At 44.7% G+C, this 21,086-nt stretch overlaps 1 protein-coding gene across 1 annotated transcript in view; it reads right to left on the bottom strand.

Moving 5' to 3' along the window:
- The window catches only part of IL13RA1 (interleukin 13 receptor subunit alpha 1), a 45,521-nt gene extending 24,642 nt beyond the window's left edge, over positions 1 to 20,879 (bottom strand). Inside the window, exons 1-2 of the mRNA XM_075008076.1 lie at positions 20,740 to 20,879; positions 328 to 479 (exon numbers count right to left, since the gene is read on the bottom strand). Of these exons, the coding sequence (XP_074864177.1) occupies positions 328 to 479; positions 20,740 to 20,821 (234 nt within the window). The 5' untranslated portion in view covers positions 20,822 to 20,879. The remainder of the gene's footprint in view (positions 1 to 327; positions 480 to 20,739) is intronic.
- Between the last annotated feature and the right edge of the window lie 207 nt (positions 20,880 to 21,086).

Genomic DNA, 21,086 nt, shown 5'->3' with positions numbered 1-21,086 from the left:
GTTGTCTGCTATGTGATCCTGTCTGCGGTGTTTCCTGGCCCATTCTTTCGAAATGGCACCTGTTGCTGTGTGGATGATCTATTTCGAAAGAGTGGGTCAGTCTTTCAAAAGAGTGGATTGCTGTCTCGATCTGCATTTTGTGTGTAGACTTTCAAAAGGTGATCTTTCAAAGGGTAGCTTCCAAAGGCTGGCTTTCAAAAGATCGCCTTTCAAAAGTGCGCTGTCGTGTAGACATAGCCTATGAGAACAGTGAATCGTAATTGTATTTTCTTTTATTGCAAGGATATATATTTACTTTGTGGATTTCAAAGAGCTGTAAAAACTTACCCTATTTTCTTCTTGGATCCCATTAACTTCAGTGAAATATTTTAGATCACAAGTACTACTTATGCCCTCTGGAGGATTCCAGGTCCATTTCAGTTTACAGAGCTGGCGAAATGAATAACGCAGGTTGGATGGAGGGGGGAGAACTTTTTTTCCTATAAAAGCAAAGGAAAAAGTTTTAAATAAATACTTAATGTACATCGTAAGTGATTTAATTAGTACTGGTCAAAAAATTTCCACCAAGACTACAAAAATTTTATTTTAACTCAAATAAAATTTTGCACCAAAAGCCAAGAGTTTTCTTTAAAAAGAACGTACCCTTTCTGCCCAAAAATTAAAAATCAAAAGTTTTCAATTAGATACTTTCATATTTTGACTTTCCTGCCTCAAAAAAGTAAGAAAAATAAATATTGAAGCTGATTAGAAATGTTCTATATTTCATGTGAAGAAGCTGAAATCCTAGAAGGTTTATATTACAATGATTTTAAAAAATAATCTGCTTCAGTTTCATAACTCTACTTAAAGAATAAATAAATAAAATACACTATATATTTTTTATTTTGAAACATTTATTTGACCCCAAAAAATTTACTTTTACATGATTCAGACTTGACTGTAGAACACCACAACTGAAATAAATATTTGCCAGCCAATACTTCCTCTTCTTTTCCCAAATCACACATTTGATTTTGAGGCACTAGGGAGGTGTCATACAAGCTGGGCAGGCACACATGAAACCTGCTCCACCAGGAACTGTTTCTGTGTCAGGTACTATCGAACATCAGCAAAGGTTTACGGATGACTGCTGATGCAAGAGTGTGCAGTGTGGCTGAACTATTTTCTGCCATCACCCTGACAGATGCACCCATCCCACATCCAGCCACCTGATTAAACATTAAACAAAACCAAAGCAATCATACAGTCTTTAGTGTGAAGTGATTATCGTTGACACAAACACAGAGAATCACAGAATAATACAATGGAAAGGAACCCTGAGAGGTTATCAAGTCCAGTCCCCTAAATTCACTGCAGGACCAAGCACCATCTTGACCAGTGGTGTCCAAAACAAAATTTAGCAATCACCATGGTCCCCCTCACCCCCACAGCCAGGTGACCCCCGACCCCCAGTCAGGCACATCCCTCCCTGCACAAACTGCCAAGCTGTGGAGCTGTGCCATGCAAGGCACACACCCCACGCCTCCCCTGAGTCGTGCCAAGCTGTGCATTGAGACCTGCTGCCCCGAGCCACGCTGAGCCATGACGCCCTAAGCTTCACCACCTCATGCAAGCCGCAGGAGGAGCTGCCTCCGCTGCTACCACCATGCACTTGTCCCACCAAGTGGCAAGGAGCACGCATGGAGGGGCAGAAGGTGCTCCATGTGGCTCTAATGAGCCACTTCACCACACCATTCGGTCCTGTTCACCACATGTGGCAAGTGGACAGCATACCGGATGCTGTGGATCTAGATCGTCCCTGACAGGTGTTTGTCTAACCTGATCTTAAAAATCTCCAATGTAGGAGATTCCACAACACCCCGAGGTAATTTATTCCAGGGCTTAGCCACCCTGACAGGATGTTTTTTTCTAATGGCCAATCTAAACCTCCCTTGCTGCAGTTTAAGCCCATTGCTCCTACTCCTATCCTCAGAGGTTAAGGAGAAAAAATTTTCTCCCTCCTCCTTGGGACAATCTGTTATGTCTCCTCTCAGTTTTCTCTTTTCCAGACCAAACAAATTCAGTTCTTTCAACCTTCCCTCATAGGTCATGTTTTGTAAACCTTTAACCCTTTTTGTTGCTCTTCTCTGGATCTTCTTCAATTTGTCCACATCTCCTGAAATGGCCACAGTACCTCACTTGAGGCCTAATCTATACAGAGTAGAAGGATTACTTCTCTTGTGTTACTTACAACACACCTGTTAATACATCCCAAAATGATGTTTGTCTTTTTTTTATTTTTTGTGAGCGTGACACTGTTGATTAATACTTACCTTGTGGTCCATTATAGGGCAACCGTAACTCCCTGTCCCACATACGGGACAGGGAGCTATAGGGGAGGGGCAGATCCACCCAGCCCCAGGGAGCCAGGAAGGAGGTGGCAGCCGCCTGCCCTCCCCAAGCCGCAGCAGTCCCCAGCACTCCTGAGAGCCCGAAGGAAGCAGCAAGGAAGGAGCAGCCTCAGTGCTAGACCCCACCCCCACACTTCCCTGAGCCTCAGTGGCAGGGACAGGGCAGCCGTGTTGCTTCCCCTTGCCTTCCCCGAGCCCCAAGGAAGCTGCAGGTATGGGGCAGCCGCAGCTGCCTGTGCAAAATTTGGGACAGTTGATCCCTTTTCTAAAATAAGTAGGGACACCTTTTTGGCATCCCAAAAATGGGACTGTCCCTCCAAAAACAGGACAGCTGGTCACCCTCATCTACTATGACCTCTAATTCCCTTTCTGCAGTTCTCTTTCCTAGACATTTCCCAGTTTGTATGTATGCATGCAACTGATTGGCCCATCCTAACTGGAATATTTTGCAATTGCCCTTATTAAATTTCATCCTATTTACCTCAGACCATTTCTCAAATTTGTCCAGATCATTTTCAATTATAATCAAAACACTTGCAACGCTTCCCAGCTTGGTATCAACCACATACTTTATAGACTGGTCAGCCTTACCTCAATCCCTGGGAAAATAATGGAGGGAATCCTTAAGGAATCCATTTTGGAGCACTTGGAAGAAGTGAAAGTGATCAAAAGTAGCCAACATGGATTCACCAGGGGCAAGTCCTGTCTGACCAATCTGATTAGCTTCTATGACATGGTAACAAGCTTGGTGGACACGGGGAAGCCAGTCTATGTGATATACCTTGACTTCAGCAAGGCTTTTGATTCAGTCTCCCACAACATTCTTGTCCATAAGTTAAGGCAATATGGATTGGATCTTTGGACTATAAGATGGATAGAAAGCTGGCTTGGGGGTCGGGCCCAACGGGTAGTGGTCAATGGCTCAATATTTGGATGGTGGCCAGTTTCAAGCGGAGTGCCGCAAGGCTCGGTTCTGGGGCCAGGGTTGTTCAACATCTTTATTAATGACTTGGATGAGGGACTGGATTGCACCCTCAGCAAGTTTGCGGATGACACAAAACTAGGGGGAGAGGTAGATATGTTGGAGGGTAGAGCGAGAATCCAGAGGGACCTGGATAAATTGGAGGACTGGGCCAAAAGAAATCTGATGCAGTTCAACAAGGAGAAGTGTAGAGTCCTGCACCTGGGGTGGAAGAATCCCAAGCATTGCTACAGGCTAGGGACCAACTGGCTCACCAGCAGTACAATGGAAAGGGACCTAGGCGTTATGGTAGATGAAAGGCTGGATATGAGTAAACAGGGTGCCCTCATAGCCAAGAAGGCTAATGGCATACTAGGGTGCATTAGAAGGAGCATTTTGAGCAGATCTAGAGAAGTAGTTATTCCTCTCTATTGGGCACTGGTGAGGCCACATCTGGAATATTGTGTCCAGTTTTGGCCCCCCCAGTATAAAAAGGATGTGGATTTGCTGGAGCAGGTTCAGCGGAGGGCAACAAAAATGATTAAGGGTCTGGAGCACAAGACCTATGAGGACAGGCTAAGGGATTTGGGCTTGTTTAGTTTACAGAAGAGAAGACTGAGGGGTGATTTAATAGCAGCCTTCATCTTACTGAAGGGGAGCTCTAAAGAGGAGGGTGAGAAACTGTTTTCAGTGGTGTCAGATGGCAGAACAAGGAGTAATGGTCTGAAGTTGAAGAGGGAGAGGTGTAGGTTAGATATCAGGAAAAACTACTTCACCAGGAGGGCGGTGAAGCATTGGAACGCGTTGCCTAGAGAGGTGGTGGATTCTCCATCCTTTGAGGTTTTTAAGTTCTGGCTGGATAAGGTCTTGGCTGTGATGACTTAGTGGGGGGTGGATCCTGCTTGAAGCAGCGGGCTGGACTAGATAACCTCCTGAGGTCCCTTCCAGCCCTATGATTCTGTGATTCTGTAAATGTGCTCTCTATATCCATATCTAGATAGTTGAGGTAGATATTGAACAGAACAGCTCCCCTACTTTTATGCCCTGACAGCATGACTGTGAACATTGATAACTGCTCTTTGGAAATGTTTAGCAACCAGCTATGCCCCCTTTGTATACTAGCTCCATGTAGGCTGAATTTCCCTAGTTTATTTTTAAAAAGATCATGCAAGATTGTATCAAATGCTTTACTTAGGTCTAGGTATACCACAACTACCACTCCCCCTTTATTCACAAGGCTTATTACCCAATCAAAGAAAGCTATCAGGTTGGTTTGACATGTTTTTTTCTTCACAAATCCATGCTGTTATTGATCACCTTATTATCGCTCAGATCTTTGCAAATGGATTCCTTAACTATTTGCTCCATTATTTTTCCTGGCACTGAAGTTAAGCTGAATGGTCTGTAAATTTCCAAGATTGTCCTTATTTCTCCCCCAGCTTTTTTTTTTTTTGTTATAGATGGGCACTATATTTGCCCTTTTCCAGCCTCCTGGTCTCTCTTCCATCTTCCATGACTATTCACAGACAATGGGTAATGGCTCAAATAGCCATAGGATACATTTCATCAGGCCGTGATAACTTGAAGACATCCAACTTTTCTAAGTAATTTTAACTTGTTCTTTTCCTACTTTAGCTTCTGAACCTACCACTCTCTATTCAGCATTCACTATGCTAAGCACCCAATAATCACCAACCTTCAGGATAAAACCTACAAAAGAAGAAATTAGAAAAGCCATTGCCCAGCTGAAAAGTGGAAAATCACCTGGTCCCAACAACATCCCCACAGAAGCAATCAATCAACATGATGTATAATCTATCTGGGAAATTTTGTGACACTGAGGGGATCCCATAATGGTGGAAACAGGGCTACCTTATCAAGCTTCTAGAGACAGGCAACCTGAAAGAATGCAAGAACTGGAGGGGCATCACCTTACTGTCTACTCCTGGAAAAGCATTCAAGAGGATTCTCTTGGAGAGAATAAGGACAGAAATAGATCAACAGCTCAGGGAAGAACGGGACAGCTTCTGAAGTGAGAGATCTTGTACTGACCAAATAGCAAATCTCAGAGTGATCACAGAACAGTCACTTAAGTTGAACTCTCACCCCTGTACATGACCTTCATAGACTTTGAAAAAGCTTTCAACAGAGTAGATGGAGACACTTTGTGGAAACTGCTGCAACACTGTGGCATCCCATCTAAAATTATTAACCTGACCTGTTCAACATACAAACCCTCGACATGCCAAGTTGTTCACAATGGTGCTTTGACAGAATGCCTCAGCATACTCTCAAAAGTGTGACAAGGGTGTCTATTGTTGCACTTCCTGTTCTTGATCACAATGGACTGGATTATGACCATGACAACAGATGGCCATCAAGGAGGCATTCAGTGGACACTTTTCAAACAGCTAGAGGACATTAATTTTGCCGACAATGTCACCCTTCTTTCACACAAACACGAAAGCAAGGAGGAAAAGATTGCAACACTAGACAAAACTGCCTCGATGACTGGAGTGAGCATTAATAAGGGAAAGACCATGACAAAGAGGATCAGCCAGCCCAACACCACCACCATCACACTGGGAGGGGATGCTCTGGAAGATATAGAGCAGTTCACCTTCTTGGGGAGTGTTATGGACAGAGACAGAGGAACAGACAAGCATATCGATGCCAGGATATGGAAAAAGCAAAAAAACCAGCTGCATTCAAGACTCTTTGTCCCATAAGGAGCTCACAAATAATATCTGCAAAGATGAAACTGCGGATCTTCAACACAAATGTGAAGAGTGTGCTCTTGTATGGATGATGCATACTAAAAAGTCTTCAAATCACAAGCTACAGACATTCATAAACAGATGCCTGAGGTACATACTTCACATCAAATAACAAGACTTTGTCACAAATGAGGATCTTTGGAACAGAACAGGACAAGAACCACTTGACATTCAAATCAAGAGAAGAAAGTGAGGATGGCTAAGCCACAGTCTCAGAAAACCATCATCCAGCATAGCCTGTCAAGCTCTCAAATGGAACCTGCCAGGAAAACATAAAAGAGGAAGACCTCGGACAAGGTGGAGAAGATCTACTGAAATTAAAGTACAACAACTGGGGTAATCCTGGAATCATCTGGAAGTTTTGTCCCAGGAGAGAGCAAAGTAGAGGAGACTTGTAGATGTCCTATGTGCCATTCGGAGTACCAGGATTTAAGTCAAGTAAGTCAGTCACAGTAAAAACGTAAGTAAAGACGTCATTAAGCACCTCTGCTATTTCCACATTTTTATACCGTTTTTCCCTCCTCATAAAGTAATAGTCCTACTCTGTCGGTGGTCTTCCTCTTGTTTATAATGTCTTTGTAGAATGTTTTCTTGTTACCCTTTATGTCTCTAGCTAGTTTGAGCTCATTCTGTGCCTTCCTCTTTCTAACTGTGCCCCTACATACGTGTGTTTTTGTTTATAACCAAGTTTTTTTTAAAATTTCACCTAGTTTCGACTTTTTGTAGGATTCCTTTTTTTGATTTTAAGATAGTTCAAGGTCTCCTGGTTAAGCCAGGATGGTGTCTTGCCACACTGTCTATCTTTTGTATGGACTAAAACAGTTTGATTTTGCACCCTTAATACTGTCTCTTTGACAAACTGACAGCTGTCTTCAGTTGTTTTTCCCTTAGTCTTGCTTTCCATGGGACCTTATTTATGAGCTTGCTGAATTAGTTAAAGTTTGCTTGTTTTCCCCTCCTACCATTCCTTAGACTCATGCACACTACAATTTCATGATCATTTACACCCAAGCTGCTTTCCATTTCCAAATTTCCAGTTCCACCCTATCTGTTGAAACCAAATCTAGAACAGCAATGAAGGGTCCTGTGGCACCTCAGAGACTAACAGAAAAGTTTTGAGCATGAGCTTTTGTGAGCACAGACTCACCTCATCAGATGAAGTGAGTCTGTGCTCTGGAAAGCTCATGCTCAAAACTTTTCTGTTAGTCTATAAGGTGCCACAGGACCCTTTGTTGCTTTCCTAACAAGTCTACAAAAGCAAATAAACTAGTTACACCACCCATTTGTACATACCCTCTACTTCTTCATCTACAAGAACACATACACCTTTTCATAACCACAACTAACACACAAAACAACCCAGGCACAGCCCATAGAGATGCTAGCCTACAATCATCCCTTGTGAATGCTCTTTTGCAGACAGTCTCTTGTCAAATCACTGTCTGCCAACATAATAAACTAATGCACCAAACACCCGCAGTTACCTGTTTAGGGGAAAGTAATCTGGGAAAGCACAGGAGAGAAGCAGATGGAGTTAAGGCCGCAGTGTGTGGCATACGGTAAAGATAGTAATAAGGGGTGCAACTGTAGGTGGAGGAGAAGCAAATATGTACTGCTATGTGCTTGCCTAAATTTTTATTTGGTGGGGCCTTAGGGAGTTTGTAGCAACTGTAACTGCTTCAAAACACAATAGATACCTATTTTGTTTTTAGCAATATAATCCAGATTTTTTTTAAATCTTAAAAAATTAGCATTTCAAACTACATAACTTTTGGGGTAGATTGTGACATGGACTTTACACACACCTAAGTGAGTAAGATGGCATTAAAAACTTTCCCCTCCATGGATTAATCTGATCTTTACCAGAAAAGGGCACAATAAGCAGGACCAGGATGTGATACGTAGTAATTTACTGCTGGCATAGGCTCGTAGAACACTACTATTGCTCAGAAGAACAGTGGCTGAAAGGGTGTCTCCTAGATTCAGGAAGTTTACAGAACACCTCTGTATGACTGCGCAGTAACAGCCAACTCCCAAATACCTATTCGCACAGAAATACATTGGGATAGAAGAAAGCAAGCAAACAAAAAAGAGAAAATCAGGTTCATCAAGAAAGATAGCTTGGTAGGAAGCTCAAGAGCACAAACTATGCCACACTCACATTTTCAAGAGTTACCAACACAATTCTGAGGGGGCAACGTGGTCTTTTTGTATAAATCTGTTGTTTACTGTATCTAATGGAACAGCCATTAAAATAAGTCGCATGAGATTGGTTTCCACATGAGAATTGGCCCACAGTACATCAGTTGTATAAGCAATACCACCATCAATTTGTGAGGCTGTGGGGGAGAGAAATTGGTATCATAATTAGGCCCTTCCTAAATTGATGGTCCTCTCTGCCCAACTTCATGGCCATAGGATTTGAAAACTGGTAAATTTCACATTTTCAGATTTTTAAATCTGGAATTTCATGGTTATGTAACCATGGAGATTCTGACCCAAAGAGGATATTTTTGGGGAAGCGGGGGAGGGTCATGGAATTTGCCACCCTCATTTCTGTGCTGCCTGCAGAGCTGGTCTCTTGATGGTAAAAACTGCAGCACTCGGAAGATTCCCAGAGATGGACGTTTCTCTGATCTCTCCAGAGCAGCTAGAAATGCCCCAGCTAGGGGCTCCTAGACTTTGCCAGACTGGGCAGAGAGGACTTCTTCCTCTGAGAATGCCATGTAGGGAAGAACATCACACCTACCTCAGGTACCTCCACATGCTGCAGGAAGCTCCGGGTTTGGTTAGCAGTCTGGGAGGTTCCTGCAGCAAGAGGTGGCTCCTGGAGGTGAGTCCAATCTCCTCACCTGCAAGAGCATCTGTGCATGGGAAGGAGAAGTCCTGCTCCGCCCGAGCCAGGGCTTGCAGCTAGGAACCCCTATTTGGGCACTCCCAGCAACAGATGAAATCTGAACCCCTCCCCCATCTTCCATCTCCAGAAGCCTCCCATGGCAGGAACTTCCAGGAGTGCTACTTGGCCCCTGACAGCCTAGACTATCTCTGACAGGTGTTTGTCCAACCTGTTCCTAAAAACCACCAGTGACAAGGTTGTGGAATCCCTCCTTGGAAGTCTGTTCCAGTGCATAACTACCCTTAAAGTTTTCCCTACTATCTAACCTAAATCCTCCTTGCAGCACATTAAACTCATTGTGTCTTGCCCTATTTTCAATGGAAATGAGAACAATGGATCACCATCCTCCTCATAACATCCCTTAACATATTTGAGGGTATTCTTGGAGACAACCTGTTTTCCTTTCTCTGGACTTTCTCCATCAGATCCACATTTTTCTTAAGTCATAGTGCTCAGAGTAAAAAAACTACTCCAACTGACGAACTACTGCAACTGACGAACTACTCCACCTGACACCAAGTAGAGCAGGACAGTTTCCCCAATATGTCTAACACAAGATGCTCACATACTCCAAGGTGATGTTTGCTTTTTTTTTTAATAAAATAACTGCATCACATTATTGATTCAGACTCAAACTGTGATACACGACAACCGTCAGAGCCTTTTCAGCAGTATTACTGCATAGGCTCTACTCTCTGGATTGTCACCTTGTCATGAGTGAGGCTGTGTGTTCCAATGAAGCTGAGAGTAATGCTGCAGGAAGTCTTGTGCTCCGCAACAGGGTCACTCATGGTGGCAAGATCAACGAGGAGGGTCCAGACAAAGAACCTCAAAGGCAGAACAGGTGGAGGATAGCTAGGGTAATGCTACAACAGCTGTGAAGGCGGGTGAAGGCTGCAGCAGACAGGAGACTCCCAGTTGTCATAGAGTCCATGCCAGTGGACCTGAGTTTTCTATCCACCAAGAACCGTGCGGTAGGTGCAGTGCAACAGCCCCCCCATGTTAAAAGGAGTCATGCACAGGCGTCTTCCTCTGTGTACTACTCTCCTAAACTTAAGCCCTACAGCGACTGGCAAACAGTGATGGAAGCAAGACTGGATTGTGAAATCTGGAAGCTTTTAGTCACAAACCAGCATGTAGGCAGTGGATGTATGTTATCAGTTGTTCTGTTTTGAAGACTGAGGTGGCACAATGGTCCAGGAGCTGCATCAACGACTGAGCACCCTAATTAGGATCTGGTCTGCTCAACCCACAGGGGAAAGAGGCTAGAAAAGCTACCCTAAACATGGTCCACCTCAATCCCCTTCACTGGATAGCTGTGTTCAGTGGGTTCACCTCCATGTGGTCGAAATCGAACAGTAAACTTTGGAACATGGAATATTCAGACTCTAATGGACAAACCAGACAGTTAGTGACCTGCAAGATGCATGGCAATTATCATGACAATTCAACATCGATATTGCTGCCCTGGCAGAAACACATAGACCAGAAGAAGGACATCTAAGAGAAGCCAGGGGGTATACGTTTTTCTGGAAAGGAACTTCAAAGGAAGAAAAATGAATTCGTGGAGTAGGATTTGCCATCAAGAACAAACTGACAAAGATCCTGTCTGAAGTCTCTATTGGCATCAATGAGTGTCTCATGACTCTCCACTTGAAGCTTGCCAAAAGCCAACAGGCAGCTGTTATCAGTGCTTATGCACCAACTCCAGATGCCAAAGATGATGCGAAGGAGAAGTTCTACACCTAACCGGACACAGTCCTGAAAGACATCCCCAAAGAAGATGAGATTATTCTCTTGGGGGATTTCAATGCCAGGGTCAGAAGAGAGGCGGATCTCTGGCAGACTGCCATTGGGAAAGAAGGTGTCGGCAACAGCAACTCCGCTGGAGTGCTCCTCCTTACAAAATGTGTGGAATATGAGTTAGTCATCACCAACACCCAGTTCTGCCAGAAAAACAAATTTAAGACCTCATGGCAACATCCTTGACTGAAGCACTTGCACTTCATATACTACATCATTGTCCATGCTCGGGATCAGCATGATGTCCTTCTCACATGTGCAATTACTAGTGCTGGTGACTGCTGGACCGATCACTTCCTTATTTGATCCACAATGGCAATAAGGATTGTCACCAAACGGAGAAATCAGAGGAAGCAGATCTGACTGAATGTACAAAGCCTGAAGGACCCCCTCAGACAAAGTGACTTCCAGACAGTGCTCCAAAGGAAGTTGCTGACAGTACACCCTGAAGATGTGAAAGAACACTGGTGTCAGTTGAAAAAAGGCCATCACTGGCGTTTGTGGAGAAATCACTGATTACCACACCAGAAAGCATCAGGACTGGTTGGATGAAAATGATGTGGAAATTGAATGCTTGATTGAGGCAACAAGGAAAGCCTTTAGGGCCTGGCAAAGTGACATAAATTCCATGAGGAAATGAGAAGGGCATGCCAAGGCAGAAGTGCAATGTAAAACAAAGACTCTGAAAAACCAATGGTGGACTGAGAAGGCACAAGAACTCCAGCATCTCGCAGACATCAACGATACAAAAGGTTTCTTCAAGGCTGTTTATGGACCGAGAAACCATGGAATTGATCCCCTGAGATCAAAGGATGGTACTCAACTCTTGAAAGACAATGAAGCTATTGCTTCTTGCTGATGGGCATTCTGCAATGAGTGCTTGAACTGCTCCTCCACCGTGGTCCTACAATCCCTTGACCAAATCCCTCAGCAACTGCCTAGAGACAATCTTGCATCACTTTCTACCCTGAGCGAGGTCCAAGCTGCCATCAAAGCAATGAAGTGCAACAAGGCAACCAGATTAGAGGGAATCCCACCCGAAGTCTTCAAAGAAGGTGGGACAGAGCTCTACAAATCCCAGTTTTGTCTACAAAAATCTCTAGTGTAAACATAGCCAGGATCTTCACTTTGCATTTATTTTTTTCATCTTAAGTACTTTGTATGTGTCTTTATTGAATTTTACCTTATTGATTTTAGGCCAATTCTCCAATTCATCAAGGTGGCTTTGAATTCTAATCCTGCTCTCCAATGTGCTTATGACCCTTCCCAGCTTGCTGTCATCTACAAATTTTGTAAGTGAACACCCCACTTTATTATCCAAGCCAGTGAGGAAAATACTGAGTTGCACCAAAGCCAGAAAAAAAACTTGTGGGAGCCACTATATACAACTTTTACTGTTATAAAGGAGAGAGATATATTACTAGTTCTTGGGATCACCCATTATGTCTTCTGGTACTGGAAACAGAACCCAAAGAGACAACTTTTAAAATAGGTAAGTAGGGACTCCATATGGGTGTAATCCAGACAATGAGCCTTTCCTGTTTCTGTGAGCTTTATGGTCTAATCCAGCTGTTTGTTTCCAAAAGGAACAGTTGCAGGTTGCACTGCTCACAACTAGGCTGGTGCCGTTTCCTAGTCACTGGAGATTAACTCATTATAAGGAGCATCTGGGGAAGGGTGATATAACGGGTCACTGGCTGCAAGTTCCCCCTCTTCAGCCCAGGGAAGGGCTGGGAAAACCTCCTCCACCACAGGACCCTCCTCTCCCCACCCCTGTTCCACTCTTTCCCTTCCTCTCCCCTGATCTTGCTCTGCTGCTCCCCTGAGAGATGTGGCCCAGGGGATTTGAGGGTGGGGAGAAATTAGTGGGCCCAAGAGTCTGGTGCCAGCAGCAGGGCTACACACCAGCACTGGCGGGGGAAGCAGAGCAATGCGGCCCCAGCTTGCTCTGCTGCCCTGGCTGCATCACTCTGGTTCTTGGCAGCGAGTGCAGGGGTGGTGTGTCCCCCCAGAATGTGTCAGAGTGAGCTGGGGCCACATTACTTCCTTTCCTCCATCACTGCTGGCAAGTATGGAGAATTGGAAATGTTGCTGTGGGCATCACCCCCCACTAGTTTCCTCAGATGTCTGGGGACTCTGGCCCTGCTGGCCAGACCCTTCTCCCACCCATGGCATTTGAAGTGGGCGATGGGAGATTATGTGCCTTTGTGCACCCCCAAGCATCAGGTATGTTTGTGAGACAGACACCCTCTTCCACAATTTGTATAACCCTGCTCCAACTGTCTCTGGACTGCAGCATCCTCTCTGCAACTTAGCCCTCTGGCTATATCACTCAAGCTAGGGCCACACTGTAGCCCTATCTCGAAATACCTTACCCAATATGTGTTGTGTAAATTGCCTAAGCTATTTCAAGGGAATTTATTTCAAACCCAAGGCTGGCTACATCGCACTGCAGTTTGAAATAAGTGCCTCTCTCGAACTTCCTGCTACCCCTCATATGCCGAATGAAATATCATGCTCAAAACAGCTTTGCTATTTTGAGTGTGGTGTTTGACTGTGGGGTTTCTATTTCGGGATACAACTGTATCTCGAAAAAGAAACCATAGTGTAGCCTTAGTCTCACTGTTCCCCCTTCCTCAGAGACCTTTGTCTCTCCCATACTGGTAGTTAATCGGCACACCCTTAGTGGCTAGTAGAGAACCTGGACCCACACTCTTCTCCAGGTTCCAGTCCACAGAGCCTCAATCCAGCAGTTCTGGGCTTTCCACTCTCTGCCCCCATGACTCCTACCACTCTGGTTCCTCTCTTCTCTGTGTATCATAAGCCCTCTTCCGTCTTCCCAGAAGAGTCTGCAGCATGAACCCCACTGCAGACTCCAAACAGACTCCTTCCTTTTCCCAAGGAGAGGCTCCCTTTTCCCAACAGTCAGCCCCTTTTCTTGCCAGTGCACAGGACTCACCTGTTCCTTCCAGCTGAGCCTGCTTTCAGTTAGATCTCTGTTCCTCCTCTGGGTGCAGAATGTGGAGTTAACTGGCCTACCTGTCCATCTACTCCATCCCATCCCCCCACCCTCCCAGCAGTCCTGTATGGGATAGATACTCCAGCATAGGAATCATCAAGTTTGAATCCACCCGAGGAATGTGTCTGCTATGTCTATTTTGACCACACAGAGGAAAGCCTTGGCCGAGTTCTAAGTATGGCCTTAGCCACTAGCTGGGATGGGACAGCACTGAAATGACAAGAAACTTTTCCCCTTGACGAGGGTAGAACTGCTTTTCATGGTCTGCCAAGCTTCCAAAGTAGAATGAGAAACTGCAGCTTTGGGACTCTATCTCCTTCCATCATACCTCGTTTGACCCACCAGTTGAACAATATCTTCACTCTTATTAATGGCTTCCTGTTTGATACCAGCAGATCTGAATCCCTGGTAAATCTTAACTGCCACTGACAGCCACCCATTCTATAATCATGGATTTCAGTTTTTCATCATCTGTTTGAACTAAATCAACAGCACCCTTGGGGGGTAGGCTCTACCAATAGACAGAGCTCTTAACTGGCAACACAGACCGAGTGTAGTATGTAATGAATCTGGAAGCTGGGAGAACAACAGCCTTTGTGGCAGGGAATTTGTTTATAAACAGCCATTAAAGAAAATTAAGGCACTCCAGTTAAAAGACAGGAAATGAAGTGTGGGAATACATGATGAGAAAGAAAAGAGGTAAACAGTGGTGTCATACAGAGATCAGTGCTATTCAACGTGTTCATATGTACATAAGTGATCTGGAAAAAAGGGTAAACAGTGAGTTTGCAACATGTGAAGGTGACACAAAGTGCTTTCAAGATAGTTAAAGCCAAAGCACGGATTTCACAAAACTGGTGATTGAGCAACACAATGTCAGATGAAATTACAATGTTGATAAATACAGAATAATGAATATGGCAAAATATAATCCCAAATATGCATACAAAATGATGAGATCTGCATCTACTTTCGTTGAACTCATCAGTAAAGAGATCCTGGAGTCATTGTGGATAGTCGTCTGAAAATATCTGCTCCATGTCTACAGACAGGGGAAAAAAAACCCTAACAAAATATTTGGGCTCATTAAGAAAGGGATTATGACAGAAAATATCACATTACCTCTACATAAACCTATGATCTGCCCAAATATTGAATATTGTGGTCAACCCATCTAAAAAAAAAAAGATATATTGAATTTGCGTAAGGTACAGAAAATAGCAAAGAAATTATCAGTATTGAATACATTACACATAAGGAGAGATCAAAAATACTGGGACTTTTCAGTTTGGAAAAGAGAAGTAAAAGAGGGATATGACAGGTCTATAAAATCATCAATGATTTGGAAAAAATGAATCATGAAACGCTAACAACACCTTCAAAAATCACAAGAACTAACAGTCATTCAATGAAACTAAAAGGCAGCAGATACAAAATAAACAAAGTATTTCTTCACAGTCAATGTGGGCAGAGATCCAGCACCATGTTCTGCATGTCCCTCACCTCTGTCAGCCAGCAGGAATGTGTGATGAGATGAATCACTCAATGGTTGACTGCTGTATTGATTCCCTCTGAAAATGGCATAGGCCACTGTTGAAAGACAGAATACTGGGCTAGATGGACCTTTGGTCTGATGACTCAGTATGACCATTCTGATCTGCTTACATAGAATCCAGATGTACCGGCCCCTGCTGTAACTCAACATACCCCATTCCCTTCCTAAAGCTGATACAGTATCCAGGAGTTCTGATGGGGTTTTTCTCTCTTGCGCAACCTCTCTATGCAGTTAGTAACAAAGTTAAGACCATATATTAAAGTTTTAAGTCTAAATGTCCCTTGAGTAACTTCCCACATTTCAGAACATGTCTTAGAACTGAGTGGGTCTAATATTTCTTTCTGTTATACAGGAATTAGATACAAGATTCCTGTGAAGTGACTGCTAAACTATCTGCTAAAAAATGAGAGCCTAAGGGCTTGTCTACACTAACTCCCTACTTCTAAGGGAGCATGGTAAGTAGGGTGTCAGGAGATTATTAGTGAAGTGCTGCACTGCATATGCAGCACTTTGTTAAGCTCATTCTCTTCCCATGGCAACTCCAAAGTGTTAAACTTCAATGTGCTGGCTTGCGGGCAGCTACAGCTAACCCACCGGTGCTTCAAAGTGCCTGGGTAACTTTACTCCTCAAAATTTTAGGTCAACGACTGATGCCCACTCTATTAGAGTCTCTCCATCTATTTTTTTTTTCCCCAAAAGGATAACCGTAACAGACTTGATGGGAACTGAAGTCACCATAGCAGATGGAAAGCCTTAGAAAGGCAGGTAAAATAGAGGTTGGCTAGTTAGCTGGTGGAGACCTGCTGATATTAATTAGTGCAACCTCATTCATCTTGATTGTCTGCCATTTAAAAAGGAGTTTTATTAAGCGAATGTTTTCAACCAAACAAAGCCAAATTGCACAGCACAGGAAAGAAAGCACATGTAAGTCATCAGCGGTGCAGATGTGGGTTACTGTAGTAAGAAGCACTTAACATGGTTAACGAGTGGAGTAAACCCCCACTTTATGGGATTTCAACATATGTGTTAATTGTATTAACACGAATGTCAAAATGCCAGGTTCCAGTTGCCCACTTCCCCCAGCCAGCTGCAGAGCACTCAAAGGGGCAGCCCCATGGCCTTCCGCAGCTGAGGAAAGCCAGGGGGACATGGCTGCTGGGAGGAGGGGGAAGCCCCTCAGCCCCAGAGAGCTGGGAGCCAGGTGCTGCTGTGTCTGGCTCCTGGGGGCTCAAAAGAGGAGGGAGGGGGAAGGAGAGAGGAAAGAGGTGGGGTGGGAAATGCCCCTCAGTCCCCTAGGAGCCAGGGACAGGAGTGCCTGATCAGTTTCCCATCTCCCACAAGCAGCAGGGAGCCAGGAAACTGAGGAGGTGCTGCTGCACCTGGCTCCTGGCTCCCTCCAGCTGAGCAGGAGCCTGGAAAGTGACCAGGCACTCCTGCGCCGGGCTCTAAACTTCCAGGGTCTCAGTGGAGGAGGGAGCCGTTCCCCTCCTCCGACTTACACTAAATGTGAGTTATGCAGGGGGTGTGAGGAATACAACACCTGTGTAACTCAGGGTTTTACTGTATACTCCGTAGCCTGCCTTGCCCAGGATACATGTTTTCTGAATTACACTTAAGCCAATAAGTAACCACCAGGCAAACCTCAATAACATATAGCAGAGTCTGAGTCTATCACCATAAGTAAATACAGAATTGACTGCCATTCTACGATGGCATTTGGACCAAATGTTAATACAACGATAGAGAACAGCTTTTCTGTGACATAACATGGCATCCCATCCTGACTGTAATTGTGATAAGCCATGACAGTGTAGCCTGGAACTGAAATTTGCACTTCATTAGAAGAGTACATCTCCTGAAGCAGGAGTACGTGTGTTTCAAGCTCCATGCAGATGGAGTTTGTAACTTTGCTCTTGATATCTGGTCAACACTGAAATGCAGTATCTTGAGACATAGGCTCTCCAGCAGTCCAAGTAGAGCTGGGTGTTGTTGTGGGAAACAGCTACCCTAATGGTGTCCAGTATCGGAGGGGTAGCCATGTTAGTCTGGATCTGTAACAGCAACGAAGGGTCCTGTGGCAAAGTGAGTCTGTGCTCACGAAAGCTCATGCTCAAAACTTTTCTGTTAGTCTATAAGGTGCCACAGGACCCTTCGCTGCAGCTACCCTAATGCTACCCTAGCACTATAGTTTGCAGTGCAGGCCCTCAAAAGGGCCGCACTGCAAGATGGCTCTTTCATTCTGATCACTGCTTAAAACATGAGTCTGTGTTCCACATTTTGTTTCTTTCCTTTTCCTTTGCACTGCTTAAGGGGTATACCACAAGAAGGTAGCAGGCATGTCCTCTTAGGGCCCTATTGCAAAAAACATTTGTTACTGTGCGAACTCATTACATCAATTTAGTAGTCCTACTTACATCTTTCAATATGACTTCTACAGTAGTATTACATCTCAAAATATTTGCAGGACTAACCCCTAATATACTGCATCCAGCACAGGAACCATAAAATGTCTTTTGTAGTGGGGCACTACAAGCTAACAACTTTAACTGGCACTCTTTTTAAAATTCTACAGCTTGTCTTTTAATATACTTAATGTTAGGTATTTTAACTCTACACACAACTATTTTGTACACCTCATTGATGTTCGTAAGAGGAAGAAAGCAACAGCAGCTGCCGCACCAACAGAGCCAGGGCAATTCCCTTGCCCCCACTGTGAACACCCACGCCGTTCAAAGCTTTGACTCCTCAGCCACATGCGAGTCCACAACCGACGAGCCTGTGCAAGCTCAAGACGTCATCATTGGACACGACCGACTACCTACACTTTATTTCACACTGAAGTGTTAAAATTCAAGTAGAAAATAACCAAGCCGATGTGATACTTATAAATACTACTAAATACATATAGTCAGCACCCACTTAAAGAAGCCTTCTATTTTAACACTAGTTTAGTAAGTCATGATTTAAATATAGTTGATAAAATTAAGGTATCTAATTTAAATAAATTACTATCGCTTTAGAAAATTTGACAGATAATATTTAGATGAGCTGGTGATGACAACTCATCAGTAACTATGACATAAAGGGAAAGAAGTAGTAAGTCAAAGAATGCACTTATCAATAGCCATGAGGGGATTCCAACTTTCTCTTAAGAACAATACATTTATATATAGGAATGATTATTCATTATTTCAGCTCTTTCAGAGGTGTGCACAGAGATTTAGCGCCAGCCCTTTGAGCTGAAAAATTTGCAATAATAGGAAAAGAAAATTAGCAGTTCAATTCAAAGGCCAAGATATTTTCCATAAAAAAAAATTAAAAAAGTAGTTTTTTATTTTTGCCCAACATATATCATGAGTAAGACCTGCAAGAAGATTAACAGTAGCAGAGATTACATCAATGAATCAATCTTGTTTTCAGTACTGAACTTCCCAATATCAAAATACCACCTCCTTTTATAAAAATAAATAAATAAATAAAACTTGCTTAAATATTGTGTGTCTGCCTCTCCTCTCTCCTCTCCGCCAAAATTATCCTTATCTAACATCCAAGGCTCTAACGACTTCCACACTGGACTCCACACTGGCATACAGGTCAGTATTTACACACAACTTGCTGAACCTGGAGTTGGCTTTGTGCATACATCATTTTATTGACTGATGAACATTAAATTCGTTAGCATTAAATTATACAATGGAATTACCCTAGAATTTTATTCCTTCATACTTAACCCCCAACCCTATGCACATATGCATGTGCATACTTTTCAGACTGTTTATCCTTCAGAATTTTTTTCTTGTTCTTATTAACAAGCATAGAAGACATCAATCACTAGGTTCTAATCTCTGAGCGGTAGTGGTATTGATCTATTTGGAAAAAAAAAACAAACAAGGTATCCTGTCGCACCTTAAAGACTAATCTTTCTTGGGTAAAACCCATTTTGTCAGATGCTCTGCTAATCTGTAAGGTATCACAGGACTCCTTGTTGGCATCTAATATAGCACCAGCATACACTAGGCAGAGGGTCTTTGTAAATCACTATTTATGCTAATCCTATGTAAATGCAGAATTCTTTAAAATTTCAATTAATTGCCATTTGAATTTTCAGTCATGTTATAGTAACTTTTTTCCACAGAATTTATTTAGCTGAAAGGGGCAGTCATCTTGAAATTCTAGTCACTTAAAAATTCCAAAATTAGAGGTTGATTCAGACATTTGTTCTCAGATCTCTCTCTTTGCTGATTTTGTGGGTTTACAGATGTATTTTCCTATTTCTTTGAAAAAAGCTAAACTAAAAAAAAAAATTCCTGTTGCTAAGTGAGTTGCCCTGCTTCAGAAAACGCAATGAGGTCTGTCCCACAAAAGCTAATCACCCAAGAAGTCATTGTGTTAATCTTGAAAGTGCTACAGTTCTGCTGCTTTATTTTGTTGGAGTACAGACTAACACAGCTACCTCTCTGTTACTATCTAGAAAATCGATTAAAATGCACCAAGTAAAGCAAGCATCAGAGGGGTAGCTGTGTTAGTATCTGCAAAAACAAGAAGTCGTCCTGTGGCACTTCATGGACTAAAAGATATTTTGGAATATAAGCTTTTCCCACAAAAGCTTATGCTCCAAAATACGTGTTAGTCTATAAAGTGCCACAGGACTTCTTGTTGTTTTTCAAGTAAAGAAAGGAGGTGCTGATCATGCAGTTTTCAAATGCACAAGTGACAAAAGGGTTTTTATTTTCCCTGTAATTCCTTCAGTTATAGTGACGGCTGATTCACTCGCAAGGAAGCAGGTAGGGAATGTTCAGAAAAGCGTGATCTCATTTCAAGGTGGCTGTGGCTGCAGTCCCAGGAGCTTGAGACGCAGGTTAAACCCACCAGATACGCTCAGGTCCTCTCCAAACGCCACGCTAAAGGAAGGCGCAGCAGAACCCCAGGTTTCTGGGCAGCCGTGGGTCTGACACCCGCGCACCGCCCACGGTTGCGCCATCCCTAGACAGCTCCGGCTGAAGAGATGGGCCCCCTACGGGTCACGCCGTCCCGAACACGCCGCGGGGTTAGCCGCTGCCTCCCGCCGCCCCAGGGGAGAGCAAGCCCCGTGCGCCGCGGCACAGGCGTGCACGGGCGGCAGGATGGGCGGCGCCGCGGCTGCCCAGGTGGCGCGATTTAAACCAGGAAAGAAAGCGCAGGCGGGCCCGATCCGGCCCGCCCGCGGGAGAGGCGGGGGATCGGGCCCAGCGCCTGCCGCCGCCGCCCCGGGGAGGTCCCGGCGTCCCCCGCCCGCCACCTGGCCGCCCGCGAACAGCCCCCGCCGCGCTCCGCATCCCGCCCGCCCCTCCCTGCGCACCTGCTGCCCGCCCGCCGGGCTCGGCTGCCGCCATGCAGAGCGTCAAGGCGAGGCAGAGCCCGGCTGGCCCGGCAGCTCCCATGGCCGCCGCCGCCGCCCGCTCTTCGCCCCCTTCCCGGCGCGGCGGGGACTGCACAGACGGGAACCAGCGCTCGGAGGCCCGCCCAGGTAACCTGAGCCGGGAGGGAGCGGCCTCCGCGGGGGAGGGGAGGGGAGGGGAGGGGGGGGCGGGGCGGGCAACCAGGCCCCCTCAGACCGCCGCGCCCCCCGCCCGTCTCACCCCCCCGCATCCCCCTCAGGGCCGCGCGCCCGCCCCACCCACCCGCGTCCCCCTCAGGGCCGCGCGG

This window comes from Carettochelys insculpta, chromosome 13, assembly GCF_033958435.1.
Source record: "Carettochelys insculpta isolate YL-2023 chromosome 13, ASM3395843v1, whole genome shotgun sequence".
Lineage (NCBI taxonomy): Eukaryota > Metazoa > Chordata > Testudines > Carettochelyidae > Carettochelys > Carettochelys insculpta.
This window is presented reverse-complemented; position numbering and strand designations above follow the sequence as displayed.